This window comes from Mus musculus, chromosome 14, assembly GCF_000001635.26.
Source record: "Mus musculus strain C57BL/6J chromosome 14, GRCm38.p6 C57BL/6J".
Lineage (NCBI taxonomy): Eukaryota > Metazoa > Chordata > Mammalia > Rodentia > Muridae > Mus > Mus musculus.
The window spans coordinates 52,816,501-52,837,415 of NC_000080.6; the positions used below are offsets into that span (position 1 = coordinate 52,816,501).

A 20,915-nucleotide genomic window follows, 5' to 3' on the forward strand; every position below is an offset into this window, starting at 1 on the left:
CACCCCCTATTTAATCCTCCTACTCTCCCATTCTCTTTGACTCTCTAAATTCTATCTCCTCTTTCTCCTCCTCCCTCTAAGTCTGTCATCTGACACTTTTGTGATTTTTTTAAAAATATTGTATTGTAGCATGTCTATCAAAGGCTTAAAAGTGAATGTCCTCTTATAAGAGAGAACACATAATATTTGTTTTATTTAGAGAAGGGGATCTAGGTTGTCTCACTCAGGTTACCTTTTTCTAGCTCTGTCCAGTTATTTTCAAATTTTATAATTTCAGTTTTAACAGCAGAATAATATTCTATTGTGTAAGTGTATCATGCCATCATTATCATCCATTCATCAGTTGATAAATATCTAGGATGTTCCCAGTTCCTATCTCCTGTGAATCAGGTAGCAATGAACATGGGTGAGTGCATGTGTCTCTATTAGTATGTGGAGTCCTTTGGGTACCAAGAGTGATAAAGCTGGAACTTGAAGTAGGTCTATTTCCAGCTTCTTGGGAAATTGACACCTTGATTTCCATGGTAGCCGTACAAGTTTTCACTACCACCAAATAGTAAATAACTGTTTCCCATTCCTCGTATCCTCACCAACACATTCTGCCATTAGTATTATTGATTTTGACCATTTTGATTTGGATAAGAAAATCCTCCGGAAAACTCCTATCCTATTCTCCCTCACCCTGCCTCTATGAGAGTGCTCCCCCACCCACCTACTTCCACCTTCCTGTCCTGGTATTCCTCTACACTAGGGCATCTAACCCTCTCAGGCCCAGGGGCCATTCCTCCCACTGATGTCCAACCAGGCCATTCTCTGCCACATATGTGGCCAGAATCATGGGCCACTCCATGTGTACTCTTTGTTTGGTGGTCCAGTCCCCGGGAGCTCCAGGGGGTCTGGCCAGTTGACACTGTTGCCCCCCGAATAGGGCTGCAAACCACCTCAGCTCCTTCAGTCCCTTCTCCAGCTCCTCCATCTGGGACCCCATGCTCAGTCCAATGTTTGGCTGTGAGCATCTGCCTCCGTATTTGTCAGGCTCTGGCAGAGCCTCTCAGGAGACAGCCATTTAAGGCTCTTCCTGGCATCCGCAATAGCATCTGGGCTTGACGACTGTATCCATACAGTGATGGATCCACAGGTAGGGCAGTCTCTGAATGGCTTTTTCTTCAGTCTCTGCTCCATACTTTGTCTCCAAATTTCCTCCTGTGAGTATTTTGTTCACCCTTCTAAGAAGCACTGAAGCATCCATACTTTGGTTTTCCTTCCTCTTGAGCTTCATATGATCTGTGAATTGTATGTTGGGTATTCTGAACTTTTGGGTGAATATTCACTTACCAATAAGTGCATAATGTGTGTGTTCTTTTGTGACTGGGTTACCTCACTCAGGATATTTTCAAGTTCCATCCATTTTCCTGCAAATTTCATGAAGTCATTGTTTTTAATAGCTGAGTAGTACTCCATTGTGTAAATGTACCACATTTTCTGTATCTATTCCTCTGTTGAGGGACATTTGGATTGTTTCTAGCTTCTGTCTATTATAAATATGGATGCTATGAACAAAGTGGAGCATGTGTCCTTATTACATGTTGGAGCATCTTTCGGGTATATGCCCAGTAGTGGTGTCACTGGGTCTCAGGTGGTTCTATGTCTAATTTTCTGAGGAACTGTAGACTGACTTCCAGAGTGGTTGTACCAACTTGCAATTCCACCATCAATGGAGGAGTGTTCCTCTTGACAGATTTTTAACTTGCATTTCTGTAATGGCTACATATATTGAACAATTCCTAATGTGTGTGTGTGTGTTTTTTTTTAAGCCATTTGTGTTTTATCTTTTGAGAACACTCTGCTCAGTTATGTATCTAGGTTTTTCTTTGAGCAATTGTTATCTTGATCTTCCACTTTTAAATGTATATGATTAAGTACTAGCCCTCTATCAGATGTGTAATTGGTAAAGCTCTCTGCCCATTCTGTAGGCTGCCACTTTATCTGAATGATGTGCCAAAAATCTGGTGTTCCTAGGTGTGTGAAATTATGTCTGAAACTTCAAATCGATTCCAGCGATGAACGTGTCTGTTTTTATGCCAATGCCGTGGGGTTTTTTATTATCATAGCTCTTAGACTAACTCGATACTTGGGATGGTAATTTCTCTGACTGTTCTTTTATAATTCAAGATTGTTTTAGATGTCCTGGATTTTTTTGTGTGTTTCCATGTGAATTTGAGAATTGCTTTTTAAAATTTTTCTGTGAAAAAATGTGTTGGGATTTTGATGGGGATTGCATTTACTCGGTTGATCACTTTCAGCAGAATGGCAGTTTCAGAATATTAATTCTAGGGATCTTTGACCTTTCTATCCTCTTTTATCTTCTTCAGTTTCTTTCTTTATTTTTTTTGAATTTTTATCAGACAAGTCTTTTATTGCTAGGTTAGAGTTAACCCAAGATATTTTATTTGTTGAGGTTATTGTGAAATATACTCATCCTGATTTCTTTCTTAGTCTGTTTGTCATTTCTTTATATTTTTGTTTTTGTGAATTTTGTATCCCACTACTTTCCTGTGTTTATCAGGTGTAGGGGTTTTCAGGTGGAACTTTTAGGCTCACACATGTATATAATCATATGTACAAATAAAGATACTCTGACTTCTCCCTTTTCTATTTATGTTCTCCCGATCGCTCACTTGTCCCATTGCTCTAGTCGAGACCTCAAGTACTGTGTGGGATAGATATGGATAGAATGGCTATCTTTGTCTTGTTCCTGATTTTAGTGGAAGTGATTTAATCCAGCACCATGGCTGCTTTGGCAAGGGATCACATCCAAAGATCTTCAAGGTATATATGATCTGGCCAGAATGTAGACATGCCCTGGATTACAGTATGATCTGGCTGGAATACAGACACACCCTTAGTATGCACCTTTAATCCTCAGCAATGAAGGTAAAGTTATTTTGTAGAAAGAAGGAGCCATGTTTGAAAGTGACATCTAATTAAGGGGCAGACAAAGTGATGATTCAGAGAAAGATTTGAGAGAATGAGTCAGAGCTAGACTTTTAAAGTGTCCATTGAGATATCAGTTGTTAATGTTATAGATTTTTTAAATGTAGCTTGTGGCTTTTCCATCACTTCCTTTAGTATCCCTTCCTTGTTTGTTTTCTTGATATTTAATATTTTATCAGCAATATGCTATGGGGAGTGTTTTTTGTGCTTTATATTTTGTATTCTCTGTGCTTTTGTTTTTTATCTCTTTGGGTGTGTTTTGCCTTAATATAAATGGTCTGTAATGCATGCATACTAAGTGTACTACTAAATTTTATTATGGAGTTAGTCATAGCTAACCTTAGCCCAACACCAAATGATGGCACATAAAAGTTTACAATCTTAATAGAAATTAATATTTATGTCAAGAAATATTATTGCAGTTCTACACTAACAACACAGCAAGAATTAAAAACTATACTCAAGAAATTCAAGAAATTATTGACTGTCTACTGTGCAACATATTTTATGATGGAAACTTATTCTATTTTATAGCCCTCCACAGTTCTAGCATAAAAAGTCACATTTTATGTACCTAAGTTTATCTGCTATGTGCCAATCCATGGTCTTATCAATAAACCAATCATAATTAGTCCTTGGAAGCCCACTGGAAAAAATGACAGATTGTGAGTTCCTTTTGTCCAGCCTCACCCTTCACATAGTTCTAAATTAGCACCTACTGCTGCCATGTGGAGATTTTTATACAGACCAGGATTGCTACCATAAACATGTTCTTGCTGTTCCAAAATCGCATTCTCTGACTCCTTCTTCCACATCTCACCTTAAGTTGCTATATGTGCCCAAAGTTAGAATGGTGGAGTTTGGCCAATAAACTATCCTGTATTGTAACTTACCCTTTCCTTGCAAGAGGAACATCAAGGTGGTGCTTAGGAGCCTTAAAAGGCAGCGACTTTGCAATCCTTGTAAGTTATAAGTAAGGTGCGCTGCATGTTCAGATAGAAAGTTTACCACCTCAAACATGTTATAGTGGGGGCTTGACTGAAGTTGAAGGAAAAAACATATGGGGTTGTGGAAAAAAAACCACGTTATGTACATGCATAAAATTCTCAACCAATGAGTTAAAAATTGGTAGTAAAATTTTAAGTAATAATAGTAAGTGCATTCATAGTTGTTGAATTTGTCCATCTATAGAACTCTTCATTCTGTGAAAATAAAACTCCATACTTTTCAAAAAACCCAGTTTCATCCAGTCCTTACATTGTTGTCATGTATAGAAATAAATTTCATAACTGATGTTTTCCAAGTTCCATAGCATAGTTCTGTAAAGAAGCTCTGCTGAGGTGACTGGTGAAGTGGAAGAGAAGAAGGTACACACGAACTCGAAGAATAGCAGGCAAAGTCACGGAACTGCTCACTTGCGTCTGTGTCTGAGGAATGACCGCAGCTTGATTCTGCATGGACGGCCTTCTTTATCCATGGAAAGTGGGTGCCAGCCAAGCCCACGTGCCGATTAGTGTGGAAAGTATCCCTTGTGCTGGACCACCATAAAGCGCAGCATGAGCACATGCCTAACGCTTGGTAATCCCGGGTTGAAGACGAAGAAGTTAGGAGTAAAGAAGACCTCGATATCAGATCATTGGGATTTAATTATTTGTGTTATGGAGCTTGTTCTGTCTAGAATGCATACTTTCTGCTTTTCAGTGACTCTGAAGTATTAATAGGTACTTGTATGTGGATTATAGAATACGAAAAACTTTTGTTGAAAGATGGCAATCTTAAAATATAGTTATTAGAGAACAGAGCAAATATGGCTGTTCAAGTAGTGACTTTGCACTCAAAACCTGGTATTCATTATTTTTATTTTCTTTAACAAATATAAACTGTTATTTTGTATATGTCAATAACTCCTTTACATGTTCTGAAAAATAGAATCAATCAGCATGAGGTGACTTCTTATTGCTTTCTGTGATTTAAACCTGAAGCACTTTCATGGGATTTCTGTGGGCTGCAGGCTGGCTCACAATAGATGCCAGGACATATAAAGGTGTGTGTTATTTCTATGTATGCTTAGAGCTGTAATCTGAAGGAAAACAACCTTGAGATGCTTTCCGTTTAAAGTGCAGACAGTGTCTCTCTATGTTGGAACTCTATTTGTAAAGCAGGATAGTTCCAAAATCACAGAGCTATACCTTGATAGCTGTCTTTGGACATAAAGGACTGAAAGACTGACATACACTTTATTGGTAAGATCAGGGAGAGAGCCCACTGAAATATCCATCCTCAGTTCAGCTCCTGTCCACCAGGGGGCGCAGATGCCTAACACTGGCTTGTTTCCTGGGTGGTTTATGTCTAAGATGACTCACAGTTTCTCCGAGTTAACACTCCTTCATGCTAAGCATCAAGACCACTTTCTAGATGACACTAAAGATGGACTCTTCTCCAGGCTTCGTGGCTGTGATACTTCTCATACTTGGTAAGTAAACAGAGTATTCTTTAGCGGTAAGTTATCTTCAAGGCAACACAGAGCTTATCTCCCTCTTCCTTTCTCCCTTCCCTTTGCACTGTAGGAAGGACCCACGGAGATTCCGTGACTCAAACAGAAGGCCCAGTGACCGTCTCAGAAAGCGAGTCCCTGATAATAAATTGCACGTATTCAGCCACAAGCATAGCTTACCCTAATCTTTTCTGGTATGTTCGATATCCTGGAGAAGGTCTACAACTCCTCCTGAAAGTCATTACGGCTGGCCAGAAGGGAAGCAGCAGAGGGTTTGAAGCCACATACAATAAAGAAACCACCTCCTTCCACTTGCAGAAAGCCTCAGTGCAAGAGTCAGACTCGGCTGTGTACTACTGTGCTCTGGGTGACACAGTGGCAGAAACTGCAGGGGGAGCTGAGCACAAACCGAGAGGCGACAGGTGGTCTGGCTGCTGAGCAGCTGCCTCTGAAATCACTCTGACTTCCGCACAGCTTTCTGTGTGTGACCGTGATTGGTGAAAATCATACAAGTGTCCTCATGCCAGGCCACATTAACTTCACACATCATTAGATGGATGAACAAGTCTCCGGGGTCATTGTGGTATCCCATTTATTTGCCTGCAGTGCTGGGCATCAAACCCAGAGCCCCATGCAAGCAAGGCAAATGGTCTGCCACCGAGCCACATTTAAAACCTCATCTATGTTTAGATAATCAAATGTGCTGGAGAAAGTGGCGTCTGCGTGATGTGACCTAACAGAATCAGGAAGGAAAGAAGTCAGAGAGCAGCAATTGTTCCCTAACAAAGCCCTGTGGACATCTTTTTTTTTTAAATTATTATTCTCTCATATATTATAGCCCAATCTCAGTTTTTCCTCCCTTCCCTCTCCTCAGTCTCTCACCCTAACTTCCTACTCCCCCAGATCCACACTCCCACCTCCCCTCAGAAAAGAGCTGGGCTTCTGTGACATTAACCAAACACAGTTGTAACAAGACCAGACATATACCATCACACCAAGACTGGACAAAGCAACCCAGTAGGAGGAAAAGGGTCTTAGAAGCAGGCAAAGGAGTCAGGGACAGTCCCCGCTGTCACTGTTAGGATTCCTAAAGAATACTAAGCTACTCAGCCATAACATACATGCAGAGGACCTAGGGGAGACACCTACAGCCCCCCTGGTCTCTGCAAGTCCCCATGAATCCCAGTCAGTTGATTCTCTGGGCTGTGTCCCTGACCCGTCTGGTTCCTCTGATCCTTCCTCCTGCTCCTCTGCAGGGCTCCCTGGGCTGCCCGATGGTTGGCTGTGGGACTACATCTGTCCCCATCAGTTGCTGGATGAACAGTTTCCAGTCTCTTTGATGTTGGTTTTGCTAGGGTCTGGTCCCAGAACACTCTGCAGGCAGGAAAAGCTATTGGTCAAAGGTCGTTTTGCTGAGTTGGTGTCCCAGTCCCTCCACTTGAGGCTTTGCTGGTTACAGAAGATGGCCAGTTCAGGCTCTGTGTTACTAAGAGTCTTTGCTAGCAGAGAGTAACCTTAGTGAATATACTCCACCGAAGGACAGAGAGGGACTTGGGAGCAACAGCACCGTAGAGAGCTGAAGGGTGAATTCATTGTGCAGGAGACAGAATTTCTACTGTTATGGGAAACTCCATCATTTTGTCTCTCTCTTTTCTTTCTTTCTAAAGTTGAGACAGTGCCTCTGTATGTTGCCTTGTCCATACTAGAACTCTATTTGCAAACCAGGCTGGCCCCAAACTCACAGAGATATACTTTGCCTCTACCTCTGCCTCTGCCTCTGCCTCTGCCTCTGCCTCTGCCTCTGCCTCTGCCTCTGCCTCTGCCTCTGCCTCTGCCTCTGCCTCTGCCTCTGCCTCTGCCTCTGCCTCTGCCTCTTGAGTCACAATGCCAAACTATCATTTTTCTTTTAAATCTTTCAAGATGATCACATGAGGTTCAACATTTTTAGAGTGAGATTTAGATAGGTGTTAGATTGACTATGTGGATGCTATGGCCCGGCCATCTTGTCACAAAACCAGAGACCACACCATCTTTACTTCTAGTAATTCTCTCCTAAAAACTTGCTTTGTCTTGTATGACATCCTGTATCACATTGCCAACAGTAAAAAGCAAACCACAAAAAGCTTATTCAAAGATTTTGCCCAAGTATAGCTCTGACCTCAAGATGGCAGTGCTTGCATTAGTCCTGTCTCCAGGAACTGGTGTGTGTGTGTGTGTATGTGTGTGTATATGTGTGTGTGTGTGTGTGCTTGTGCACATCTGTTCTCTGATTGGCTGACTGTACTTCCTGAGAGTCCCTGTTTAATGTTACAAGAAACAGCTGATGAAACAAGGCAGCAGATTTGAGGCAGGCTTCTCCAGAACAACCATGAAAAAGCGCCTGAGTGCCTGCTGGGTGGTCTTGTGGCTGCATTATCAGTGTAAGTGAGTGGAGATATTAGCCGGGGGCCATAGGAAGGCAAAGAACATCTTAGGATTTGGGGGAAAGATGTGATTCCCTGTGCTAGGAGGAGGGAACCACATCAGCCTTCTTGTAGATAACCTGAGAACCTTGTAGAGAGCAAGGAAGGATGAGAACTCCAAGTACTAGTGCAGATGGTTGATTTCTGGAATCTCTCACTGTTTTCTGAATAGGGGTGGCTGGCAAGACCCAAGTGGAGCAGAGTCCTCAGTCCCTGGTTGTCCGTCAGGGAGAGAACTGCGTCCTTCAATGTAATTACAGTGTGACCCCCGACAACCACTTAAGGTGGTTCAAACAGGACACAGGCAAAGGTCTTGTGTCCCTGACAGTCCTGGTTGACCAAAAAGACAAAACGTCAAATGGGAGATACTCAGCAACTCTGGATAAAGATGCTAAGCACAGCACGCTGCACATCACAGCCACCCTGCTGGATGACACTGCCACCTACATCTGTGTGGTGGGCGCACCATGCTCCCCAGAAACTTACAGCCAGTACCAAAACCTGCTCCTAGAGGCTTCCAGGAGACATAGGTGACAAAGAAGACTTTTTGTTTGTTTGTTTTGTTTTTGTTTTTGTTTTTTGTTTTTTTGTTTTTTTGAGACAAGGTTTCTCTGTGTAGCCCTGGCTGTCCTGGAACTCACTCTGTAGACCAGGCTGGCCTTGTACTCAGAAATCTGCTTGCCTCTGCCTCCCAAGTGCTGGGATTAAAGGTGTGTGCCACCACTGCCTAGCCAGAGAAGCCTTTTAAACACTGCACTGGGGAACTGAATTTCCCTATTTGGGATGCTGTCTCATTAGAAACACAATTTTAAAACAGTCTGAAAAGAAAGCTTGAGGATATTTTTAATAGAATTTTTTAAAGAGAAAAACATTATAGAAACACAGGAAATCCTGGCAGCCACCATGAAGTGGGGAGATGGAGAAAATATTAGCCTTTCAGTTAACTACAGAGGTCAGAGAAACAGCTGGAAAGCACTCAGTGTTAAGGGGAAAAGTGTGGCAGTGCTGAGCTATGCATGTGTGCAGAGGGCAGCCAGGACCACACTAGTATGTCCCAGGGAAAAGGATTGCACCAGAGATATGTGCTTAAAACGGCAACAGAAACATTTACTGAGGAAAAATCGCTCCCAAGGAGGGATGTGTGCTGATGAGCAAGGATGGAGGGCAAACCCGCCTGCCACACGGTGTACCGCTTTTCATAAGACCCTCAGAGTCCACATCTCTATGTGTATATTGCTTCAGGAGTTTTTGCACTCGCTGTGTTCTTTAGATGAAGTCCAGATAAGGAGAGGCATCCAGTCTTCCTTCTTTGACATGTTATTATTTTGTAGAGATTAATTATTATTATTAATTTAAACATTTTTTTAAAATTTTGTATAGGTGCACCATACTTATACAACTTTTACTCTACCCTCTCTGTTTTAAATCCTCCCATAAATCCTTTACTCCATCTCAAATTCATGTCATCTTCTTTAATTATTGTCACACACACACATACATGCACATAGACACATATACACATATATGCACAAATATATACACATACACTTAAATACATACATACACACATATACACACAACATAATATACATACATACACACATGCACACAGACACCCACACAGACACACACAAATACACACAATTGCTGAGTCTATTTAGCATTGCTTCTATGTGGAAGTGTTTACAGGACCACTTGGGATTAGATAAGTTATCAACCATCTTACCCCTGGAGAAAGCTGGTTCTCTTTTCTGCAGCAGTCATTAATCGTCTGCCTTTTTTTTCATCTAGGAGTGTGGTCCTTTGAGATTTTCCACATTTATGTTGACATGTCAGTCGGTGCTGTCAGTTTGCAGGTCTTGTTTAGGTGACCACATTTTTTTGAGATTTCAGATGCAGCTCACCTGTCATTTATAGAAGACATAGTCTCACATCAGGCGTCCCTTTCCTCCTCTTCCTCAGTGGTTCTTGAGCCTTGAGTCCAGAGGCTGGACTGTAGATATATCAGTAGAGGTTAGACACTCTGGGGTTAGTTTTGCTCTGCATTTTAACCAGTTCAGGACATCTATAATGGTCTCTTTTTGTTTGCTGCAAAATGAAACCCCTGAGAGTTAAACTTATCTGTGTGTATAATGTTAAGCATTTAGAATTTGGTTAGGAACCACACTGGCTTAGGGAAGTGGCACCAGTTTGTTCTCTTCTAGAGTTCATAGCCTCATTAGCCATGGGTGAGTGAGCCAGGTTTACAATACCAGGCCTGGATTTCCTTCTATTGATGGGCTTTAAATCCAGCTACACAGATGTTGTAGCTACTATGACATACATTGTGTAGTGTTAGTTATTGTTGTGGTTCATACACAGTATGCCTAAATAGGCCTCTTGATTACTTTTTTTCCTTTGGAAACACAAATAGCCCCTTGGATATTGTGAGAGCTAATGCTTACAGAGAGTTCAAGGATTTTCTGAAGTTTTGTATCTCAAGTATGTACTGTCTTAAACAGTAGGCTCTTACCTTCAGGTTGTGGGAGCGAATCGGCAAAAGTGGCCATAGCAAATGCCATGGGGAGTCTCTGAGTTCTCAAAGGAAAGCTTTCTATGACTGCGACTGAAGCTTTGTTAGGAAGTTTGTGACCCTTGAGGAGAACATTAGCATCCTAAGTGCAGTAACTTTATTCAAACTCTGTCCCTCCTGCTCCCTCCCCCTCCATCTCTCTCTTTCTCTCCCTATCTATCATCTATCCACACGTATGTATTTTAAATAAATATGGAATAACATATTTCATATTTTCATTGCTTTTTCAAACACCCTTAATTCCCTCTTCTGTATTTCCCTTCCTTCCCCCTTCCCAGTTAAATACCTCGTTTAATTTTTTCCATCTCTCCCTTCATAGCACCTGCATCCTACCACCCACTTTCTAGAACTCCTTCTTCTATTTCTCCCAATAGTACATTTTTATTTTCTGGTTTTTGTAGTCACTGTAGGCTATGTACTCACATATGAAGATTCAGGCTAGGAAGCACAAATAAGTGAGAGCATGTGATGTTTGTCTCTCTGGGTCTGTACCTTTCTCATTAAGGTCTTGGTGATTCTCCTGCTTCAATAGAAGTAGTGAGTGAGTTTTCTCCTGTCACAGTGAGAAATGTTACCTGTGCTGGCTAGTTTTAGGACAACTCAAGTTAGAGTTATCTGAATGGAGAGAACCACAATGGAGAAAATATCTTTACAAATTCTGCTTGTAGGACATTTTCTTAGCTAGTGATTGATGGGTCAGAGCAGCACAATTGTGGGTGCTACCATCTCTGGGTTGGTGATTTTGGGTTCTAATGGAATGCAGGTTGGGCATGGTGAGCAAGCTAGTAAGCAGCACCCCTCGGTGGCCTCTTTATCAGCTCCCACCTCCAGGTTTCTGCCCTGTTTGAGTTCCTGTCCTAACTTCATTTGATGATGAACAGTGGTATGGAATTGTAAGCATCAAATCCTCTTCTCTCCAAATTGCTGTCGGCACGGTGTTTCATCACATCTGTGCTAATCCTAACTAAGGTACTATTGCATCTTTCTAGGTTGTAGCCTGATGGCATAACTCAGGAAAATAGTACATGTAGGGCGGTCACGTTATTAGAAAACATAATAAAACAGGCAGTGCACGAGAAATTCACAAACGATTGTCTATTTTAAATTTTGGAACTTTACTAGTTGATCTAGAAACAAAAGGGCATTAATTACATATCCTTCTTCACCCCCAAGGGACAAGAAACATCCCCTGCCAATTCCTTTTCTCTATCAGCATGAAATAGGTGATTCCTCTCCCATCTTTCCTCTTCTTTCCCATTTTCTTTTCTTTTCTTTCTTTGTTCTAATTTCTTAGTCACACTTGAACTTTGTTTTATAAATTATAGTGATTGAGTCATATATTTTAATGCTTGGTTACCAGTTGGTAAAATTGTTTGGGAAGGATTGGGAGCTGTGTAGTTATTGGAGGAAGCCATTGGGGTGGGTTTTGCAGTTTTAAAAGACTCATGCCAATCCCAGGTAGCTTTCTCTCTGCTTCAAATTTGTGTAGGCAAAACTGGTCTGAAGTTCATTATGTTCAGGTTGACTTCGAATTTGAGATCCTGTTGTCTCTGCCTCTGACATCTGGAATTACCGACATGTGCCACCATGCTGGATATAGATGCTCGTTTACCAACTTTCTGATGAAGCTGATAGCAGGAGGATGTACAATGCTGACTGAGGCTGTGGTTAGAAAAGGAAAGAAGCAGTGTGTTTGTAGTTTCAGAACATAGTACAGCTGTTACCCAACAAGATGTTACCCATTCCTGGAAGGGGAGGTTTCACTTGGTGGCATAAGATATGTAGTTAGGAGTTCCTCTCTCCATTGTATAAAGAGTCCATTTATACATATATGTCTTTTCATATATGTATATATTACAGGACACTTCCACAGTATTAGCTTTTCATATGGTTTTTCGTCTTTCCTGTTAGTTGCTCCTCTCTAAACTCACTCCTTTATTATTCTTACCTACCCCTGCCTATTGTAATATTCCCTTTATCTCTTCATAACTGTATATTCTATTCCTCTTTTGTAGAGATCATTTCCTCTCTCCCCAGACCCTTAATAAATATTTAACATGTGTTTCTTCAGATTATAGCATACATATCAAAAGCTTAAAAGCTAACATTCATGTATAAGCAAAAGCCTGCATTATTTGCCCTTTTGGATCTCAGTTACTTCAGCTAGTCAGAATGGCTTTTTTTTTTCAGTCTGCTTGCCTGTAAGTTTCACTTTGCTTACAGCTGAATAATATTGCACTGTGTGAGTGTCCAGGGTTTTTAGTATCCCTTCATCAGTTGATGGACACCTAGGCTGCTCACACATTTTGGCTAGCATTAGTAGAGCAGCAGTGAGCATGGATGAGCAGGTATCTCTTTACTAAGATGTGGAATACTTTGGGGTATAAGACCAAGAGTGGTGTGTTGGGTTGAATTTTAGCTTTTTGAGGAACCTCCACACTGATTTCCATAGTGGCTATACCAGTCTGCTCTCCCAGCAGCAGACATTGTAGCTTATTTCCAAGGTTATTGATTTCACTCTGCAACCTAATCATAGGGCTCCATTGCTTACTGCTTCTGCCTATTGACATATTACTTATGTCATTGAATACAGAGAGGTCGAGCTGGTGCCCAATTGTAAGTTTCACCCCTACCTATGAGTATTCATGGTAGAGGAAAGTACTTTGCATGCTGCTAGAAAAAAAAAGATAACCATCAATGCCACCAGCTACAAATTCTATGATCTATAACAAGGTACACTGGAGCAATAGTGGCACATGTGTTATGGAGAAAGAAAACACTTTTAAAAATTGGATTTAAGGTCCAATCTGGCACTATGAAAGAGGCCAAGAGCCTGAGACTAGATGTATTATTGCCCTAAAGGAAAATCTAATATTGCTATTATGTCCAAAGAAACATAGCAATAAAATGACATGAATGACAGGTTTCTATATCAATAAATCAGTGTATTGCATTGCATTGTTCAACCTATGTCAGAGAAGCTTCTTGTAGTAAATGGGCAGCAGCCCAGGCATCTACAACATCCACAATGTACAGAGAGTGAGAGACTCTGGAGTCTCTGAAGTCACTGAATCCTACGCGGGATATATTCATCATTCCCTCTCCTAACACGCAAGAGTCAGTGTGGATGAGGTGGTGAAAAGATTGTAAGAGTCAGAAGTGGTGGACGACTCCAAGCAAATAGTGTCATTCACACAAAACAGGACGGACGCACATGTGAACACACAGACTGTGAGTTCAAACCGGACAGGGTCCCAGAACTGAGAGAGGGAAGAAGATATTAGGTCCCATCCCTAACTGACCAAGAAGCTATTTGAAATGGATACCTGCTGTAAAGAAAAAAACCTTTTGTTTTTCTCAGTGGAGCTATCACTGAACATACCAAGCACATGACATTGTCCCATTCCCAGAAGTATTTGGCCAACATAAAATGAACTCCATGTTTCTGTCCTTTATTTGTTGTTGTTGTTGTTGTTGTTGTTGTTCTTGTTGTTGTTGTTTTAAACATGTGTGTATATGGGGCTTTTTGTTCTGGTGATTTTTGTTTCATTTACTTTTGTTTGTTTGTTTTAATTTTTGTTGTTATGGGCTTACTTTTGGTGAGAGAAAGAGAGAGAGAGAGAGAGAGAAAGAGAGAGAGAGATTTGTGTGGAAGGAAGATGGATAGAATCTAGGAGGAGTTGCAGAAGGGTAAAAGCATGATCAAAATAGATTATCTGAAAAAAATTTAAAATACTATCCAAACCACAAATAAACACAAGAAGTCTTCAGAGGAAGAAGGAAGGGTTAGAAACACGAAGGAACCTTTGAGCTGAGGAATGAAGACTGGTGAATCTATAGGGCTTCACAACACTCATCCTGCCATGCAAAGGATGATAAACTGGAGCTGTGGATGGGCACAGAGTAACACAAAGTCCCATGAAATGGCTGATGCCTTCAGTCAGAGGCCCATGTTAAGGAGATACTATTATGAGGACAGCTGACCAGTCTATAGTAGCCCAAAGGCCCATGGAATTTGTACTGCACGAGAACTGAAGGCAAAAGTGAGTAGAAAGCACCCTGCTATGCTCCCTTGCTTCTGCTCCATGTTTCTTTTCCCTTTTATTGGAAATAGTTTTTTTTTCTCTCACATAATGTATCTTGACTCCAGTTTCCATGATCTCTACTCTTTCCAGTTCCTCCCACCTCCACTCTCATCTGAATCCAATCCCTTTCTGTCTCTCATTAGAAACTAACCAGGGCTCTGAAGGACAGGGATACAGCATAACATAGCCAACACGTTCAAGTTGGACAAGACAAACCAAAGGAAAGAGTCCAAGAGAATGCACAAGAAACAGTGACCCTCTTGTTCCAACACTCAGGAATCCCATAAAAATTCAAACTGAAAGCCATAATATATGCCCAAAAGACCTGATGCAGGCCTGGGCAGGCCCTGTGCAAGCTGCCTCAATCTCTCTAGTTCCCATGTGATTTGATCATGTTCATTTAGAGGGCCTTGTTTTCTTTGTGTCCTCCATCCCTTCTGGCTCTTAGAGTCTTTCTGCTTCCTCTTCATCAGTATCCCCTAAGCCTTGAATGGAGGGATGGAGGGATGAAGGGATTTTAATGGAGACATTTATGGCTAAGTGTTTTGAGGTCTCTTACTCTCTGGGAGTCTCTGTATTTGTTCCATCTGCTGCAGGAGGAGTCTTCTCTGATGATGGCTGGGTAAGTCACTGATCTATGAATACAGCAGAATGTCTTTAGGAATCATTTTATTGCTACATTAATAAACAATAGTACTTGGTTTTATCCTGGGTCCCTGTACTATCTAGTGTCAGGTTCTTGTTCACCCAAGCAGTGCCAAGTATGGGTGTGAACCTTAAGTCATGGAGTGACCCTTAAATCAAACCTCTATCTGTTTGGTTACTCTGACAAGTTTTGCCACCATTGCCTTAGCACATCTTGCAAGCTGGGCAGTGTTGTAAATCAAAGGGTTTGTAGCTGAGTTCCTGTTTATGTTTCTCCTTTGGTAGTGTGCAGAATACCTCTTTTTTACCAAAAATGAACTTAGGGGGGAAGTCTCTATGTAGGTACAAGCTCAAGTTATCCATGCCAAATGAGTTGTGTAGTGTTGTCTTCAGCAATGGGGCCTGCCATAAGTTAGTGGAGAGAAATGTATATCTTTACGACGGTCTGGATTGTCTGGGGATTCCCGTGGGACCCCTTTGGCCAACAACTCAATTAGTTATAATCCAATCACTGCTGGAAGCTTCATTTGGTGACAAGAGATGTGTAGTTAGGCCTCTGTCTTCCCAATTATTTGGCAATTTCATTTAGATCACATATGCATATATATGCATATACACATACACAAACACAAGCGTATACAAGCTTCTACTGTATTAGGTTTCTATAATACTCTTCATATAGCCTTTAACTTTCTTTATCTTTCTTTCTCCCCATATTACCTCCTTCATCCTCCTGGCTCAGACAGCCTTAAACTGTATAGTGGACTGTGTAGTGTTTTGTTGTTGGTAGATATAAAGTGGACCTTGTTATTAAAGAATAATGCTTGATTTTCTTGCCCTGTCAGGTGCCCCCTGAAGGAATTACCCAAAGGGTTTTCCCGTATTTTATATAACCCAGGACCCTACCAAGGCAGAGGAGACACTTCGTGGAGGAAATTACTTTTAAAATGCAATAGAAGAATTTATCAACATACTTTTTATCACACAAGATAAAAAGTTCTTAAAAATGAAGGTCAAATGACATGACCCCATTCTGAAAAGGAGGAAACACACATACAGCCAGCCGCCAGCCACCCACTCCCCCTCCCCCCACACACAGAACAGAACTTAAGATTTTACAGAACATTTTCTCATATAAAGACATCAATATAAATATCCTAGGAGAAAGAGCAAGGGAAAGGGAATAATTGAAGAAACCTTGACTATAAATCTTCCCAAACTTGCTGGAAGATAAAAAGGCATATGTCCACAAAGCAGTATGAACCCAGAGGATGGTGGTCATGAAACCCTCCCTGAGCATCTATGGAATGACATTGCTGAAGAAAATAGAGAGTCTAGCAAACTCACCAGAGAGTGGCCAACAATGAAGATATGGTGTGAATAGGATTAAAATATATTATGTGAATTTTTCATTATGTGAATGAAATTTTTTTATCATGTGAATGAATTAATAAAATATATTTTTGAGATTTATAAAAAAGAAATTGAAGGAGAGCACTGTAAGCTGAAAAAAAAAGCAATATGAAATAGCCTGGAGCTGTACAAAATTAATGAACATAATAAAATTGCTATATAGGTAAATACAAAATTAATATATTTTGTAGCGTGTTCCCTTTTAGTTAGCTTAAAAGATAAGTGCCTAATATACAATAGATAAATACTAGATGTGTTCCTAACAACATATCAGATAAATACATGTGTAGTTTTCTATGTAATAAGGGTTCTGACATTATTTTTAATAAAATTTTTATATTTGAAGTTTACATAAATTTAGTAGCAGCTTTTACTGTGGAATAAATAGCCATTTACTTTTGTTGAAAATAAAGATGTAACAGTGAATGTACTGTTGCTGCTTCTTCTGCTTCTCCTTCTCCTCCTCCTCCTCTTCCTCCTCCTCCTCCTCCTCCTCTTCCTCCTCCTCCTCCTCCTCCTCCTCCTCCTCCTCCTCCTCCTCCTCCTCCTCCTCCTCCTCCTCCTCCTCCTCCTCCTCCTCCTCCTCCTCCTCCTCCTCCTCCTCCTCCTCCTCCTCCTCCTCCTCCTCCTCCTCCTCCTCCTCTTCTTCTTCTTCTTCTTCTTCTTCTTCTTCTTCTTCTTCTTCTTCTTCTTCTTCTTCTTCTTCTTCTGGCTCATGGTCAAAGGTAATACTGTCCTGTATGAACCTGTAGGACTTCACACCCCCTTACCATCACATTTAACTTTTCCAGGACAACCCTGATTTCAGCCAGATTAATTTGTAGTTTGTCAGCATGATGTGTTTCTTGCATTTCTACTACATTCACTGTATTATCTATTTTATCTTGTCATTTGTTTAAAAAATCATGTTACTAATATGTGTGCTTATTATAAACACTGTGCCTCTGGTCTTTAATGTTTTCTTTTGACTTTTCAGACATTTTCTGAGGCATGATGGATGATTTCATATGTCATTGCCATGCCTCTTTGGGCCTTCACATTTATTGAGAAATCTGTTGTGTTTTTAAAGAACAAAGTGTTTTGAAGAAAAGGATTTGGCTCCTTGGCTTCTACTACACACATCAGATAGCTCTGGCTTTCTAGTTGGACACAAGTATATCATTAGTATAAAATATTGTGATGTATTCTAACGGACTCTGGACTCTTTATTTGCTAAAATTATATTTTATCTTAAAAACAATTAAAATTAAATTTAAAATATTTTATTATAGAAACTATAGAAAGTTATTATAAAAATACTATCATAGAAATTATTATAGAAATAAAAAAGCATTCCTACAGCTTGTTCTGTACAGTGACTTTCAGGTCATCCAGAACTACAAAGAAAGACCCTGTATCTTTGGCTTTCTACTGCTGTAAAGAGACACCATGACCATGGCAACTCTTATAAAGGAAAACATTTCATTGTGGCTAGATTACAGTTCAGAGGTGTCAGCATGTCTATAAGCATGACAACATGCAGGCAGACATGTTGCTGGAGAAGAAGTTGGGAGTTCTGCATCCAACTCTGCAAGGAGCAGAAAGAGAGAAAGTTCCTAGGATTGGCTTGAGCACTTGAAACTTCCAAGCTCACCTCTTCTCCAAAAGACCACACCTCCTAATAGTGCCACTCCCTGTGAGATTATGGGGGCATTATCATTTACACCACCACACCCTGTCTCACTTTCTCCCACTGTGATGAGACACATGACCAAAGCAACTTATAGAAGAATAAGTTCAATGGGGGCCTACATTTTAGAGGGTAAGCCCATAATCATCATGGCAGGTAGCGGGGTAGCAGGCAGGCAGGCAGGCAGGCAGGCAGGCATAGTGCTAGAGCAGTAGCTGAGAGCTTTCAACCTGATTCATAAGTGGGAGACAAGGAGCAAGAGCTAACTGTGAATGGCTTGGAGTTTTGAAACCTCTAAGCTTATCCCCAATAACATACCTCCTCCAAGAAAGCCATGCCTATTAATTCTTCCCAAACAGTTCCACCAGTTAGTTATCAAGCACCAAATATACGAGCCCAATTCAAACCTGTCTCAAAAAAAAAGTGTTCCTTAGATTTTAAGATGAAACCATATTTGTTGAGATTTTAACCCATCAGGTTTTCCCAGAATTCCTTTAATTAGAAGACAGTCTTTCAAAAGTCAAAGGAAATGTTTTATACAGGTGTGTTGTCTGGCACAGAGAGAAGCTGTGCAGTGCGAAATAGTCCTGATCTATAAGATCTCACTTAGAGCTGGTAACAGAAAAGCACCAGCCACTGAACACGGCAAGTGGCTGCTTGAGGTAACAGGAACTATTTTAAATTTAACTCGAAATATGTGAAAACATTTACTTTGTCCCACACTGACTCAGAGCAAACGTCTCTTGAACTCATTTTTCACGAAGAGGTCAGATTTTTACTTTGAGCATCTCACATCGGAAAGGTGTTTATTTTTTAGCAATTCTTTGGTCACTGTCAATAACCACAAGATGGCAGCCTCTTCTTATTTATTCTGGAGGAAAGTCTCAAGTGTTTTTGAATAAGAGAGTGGTGGGGGGAGTGGGAGGAGGGGAGGGGAAGGAAGAAGGGGAGGGGATTGCTGATGAGACAAGGGTGTTGAAAAGAGCTTAAGATCAGAATCCCCAGTGGAGAGATAAAGAGCAAATGATGAAATCCTTGAGTGTTTCACTAGTGGTCCTGTGGCTCCAGTTTAATTGTGAGTTTGGACATTTCTTTTGGATATAAGGTGTTATAAGTGAGGTCACTGCCTACTCTAGGATAGTGGTAGAAACATAGATGTTTTAAATCTCTAGTTAAGGGGTGGGAGGCCCATGGAAAATTTATTCTAGAGTGTTAGCATCGAAATGCATCCAGTCTTGATCATCTGACCTTTGTTTTCTGCACAGGGGTGAGAAGCCAGCAGAAGGTGCAGCAGAGCCCAGAATCCCTCACTGTCTCAGAGGGAGCCATGGCCTCTCTCAACTGCACTTTCAGTGATCGTTCTTCTGACAACTTCAGGTGGTACAGACAGCATTCTGGGAAAGGCCTTGAGGTGCTGGTGTCCATCTTCTCTGATGGTGAAAAGGAAGAAGGCAGTTTTACAGCTCACCTCAATAGAGCCAGCCTGCATGTTTTCCTACACATCAGAGAGCCGCAACCCAGTGACTCTGCTCTCTACCTCTGTGCAGTGAGCACACAGTGCTCCCCAGGCACCTGCAGCCTGCACCTAAACCTTGGGCCCCTACAAGGCCTGAGTTAGAGCACACTTGATTTGGAAAGTCTTTGTCTTATGGCAATACCTCATTCTGAACACATAATGCTCTAAGCTTCGTGACTCTTCTTCTTCCTCCCTCTTTTTATTTCTTATAATCTAGTGAATCTAATGAGTGGTACCCAATGCTTATGGGTGTGGTTCATTCACTGATGCATGGGCAACCTACAAGGGTCTACTTTCTTAAAGAAGGATGACTCTCTTTGCCCCAACAGTCACCAATTGCTAATTGCTCCTCAGCAAGGAAGGGGCCTCATGAGCCCCTTTACCCTTCATAATCAAGGTTTTATTTGTCTTGATTTTGTACATATCTGATACAGGTCTGTGAGTTTATGTTGTGCAGCAGCCATGTCATGTGCAGAGGAAAGAATTTTAAAGCTCTCATCTTCTCAGTCTTATGTTTTTTCCACTTCTCTTCCAAGATGTTCCCTAAGCTTTATTGGGATGAGGAGTTGGTAGAGATGTTGCACCGGTGGCTGAGTACTCACAGTCTCCAAATTTCATTACTCTGAACATTCTTCTTATCCCTGAATTTCTTCAGTTTTTCAGTTCTGTTTTGTGATGTTTTCCTGGCCTTGGGGGAGCTGATATAGATATCCCACTTAGGTTTGAGAGACAACACTTATTCTCAGCACTTCTGCATCAATTCCCTGAAAGGAAAGCTTTTCTGACCATGGCTAAGGGCAACTCTATTCTGATCATTGGCTTGTGTTTGAACTCAGTCACAGTCCTTTCTTGCAGCTGGGAGGCACATTTTGACTCTTTCTTTGGATGATCAGATTATCAGTGTTGGTTCAAGAACAACTTCATAGATGGAGTCTCAGATCTGGCTATACCTCAATGAATTTCCTCAGGGCTCCAGGTATAAACACTGGCCAGGCTCCTGTTCAGCCCATGCTAACATCCTTTGTACTGTTTAAAGCCAGGGTCGAAGTTCTTATGTACAGTTTA

At 41.1% G+C, this 20,915-nt stretch overlaps 3 gene segments (V, D, J or C) and 1 further gene; all 4 read left to right on the forward strand.

Moving 5' to 3' along the window:
* Window positions 1–20,915, forward strand: part of Tcra (T cell receptor alpha chain) — a 1,796,232-nt gene that overhangs the window by 388,534 nt on the left and 1,386,783 nt on the right.
* On the forward strand, window positions 5,422–5,859 carry Trav6d-6 (T cell receptor alpha variable 6D-6). The segment is given in 2 exon segments: window positions 5,422–5,471; window positions 5,562–5,859. Coding segments are annotated over 2 exon segments (348 nt in total).
* Window positions 7,857–8,413, forward strand: Trav11d (T cell receptor alpha variable 11D). The segment is given in 2 exon segments: window positions 7,857–7,908; window positions 8,123–8,413. Coding segments are annotated over 2 exon segments (343 nt in total).
* Window positions 19,361–19,887, forward strand: Trav7d-5 (T cell receptor alpha variable 7D-5). The segment is given in 2 exon segments: window positions 19,361–19,401; window positions 19,600–19,887. Coding segments are annotated over 2 exon segments (329 nt in total).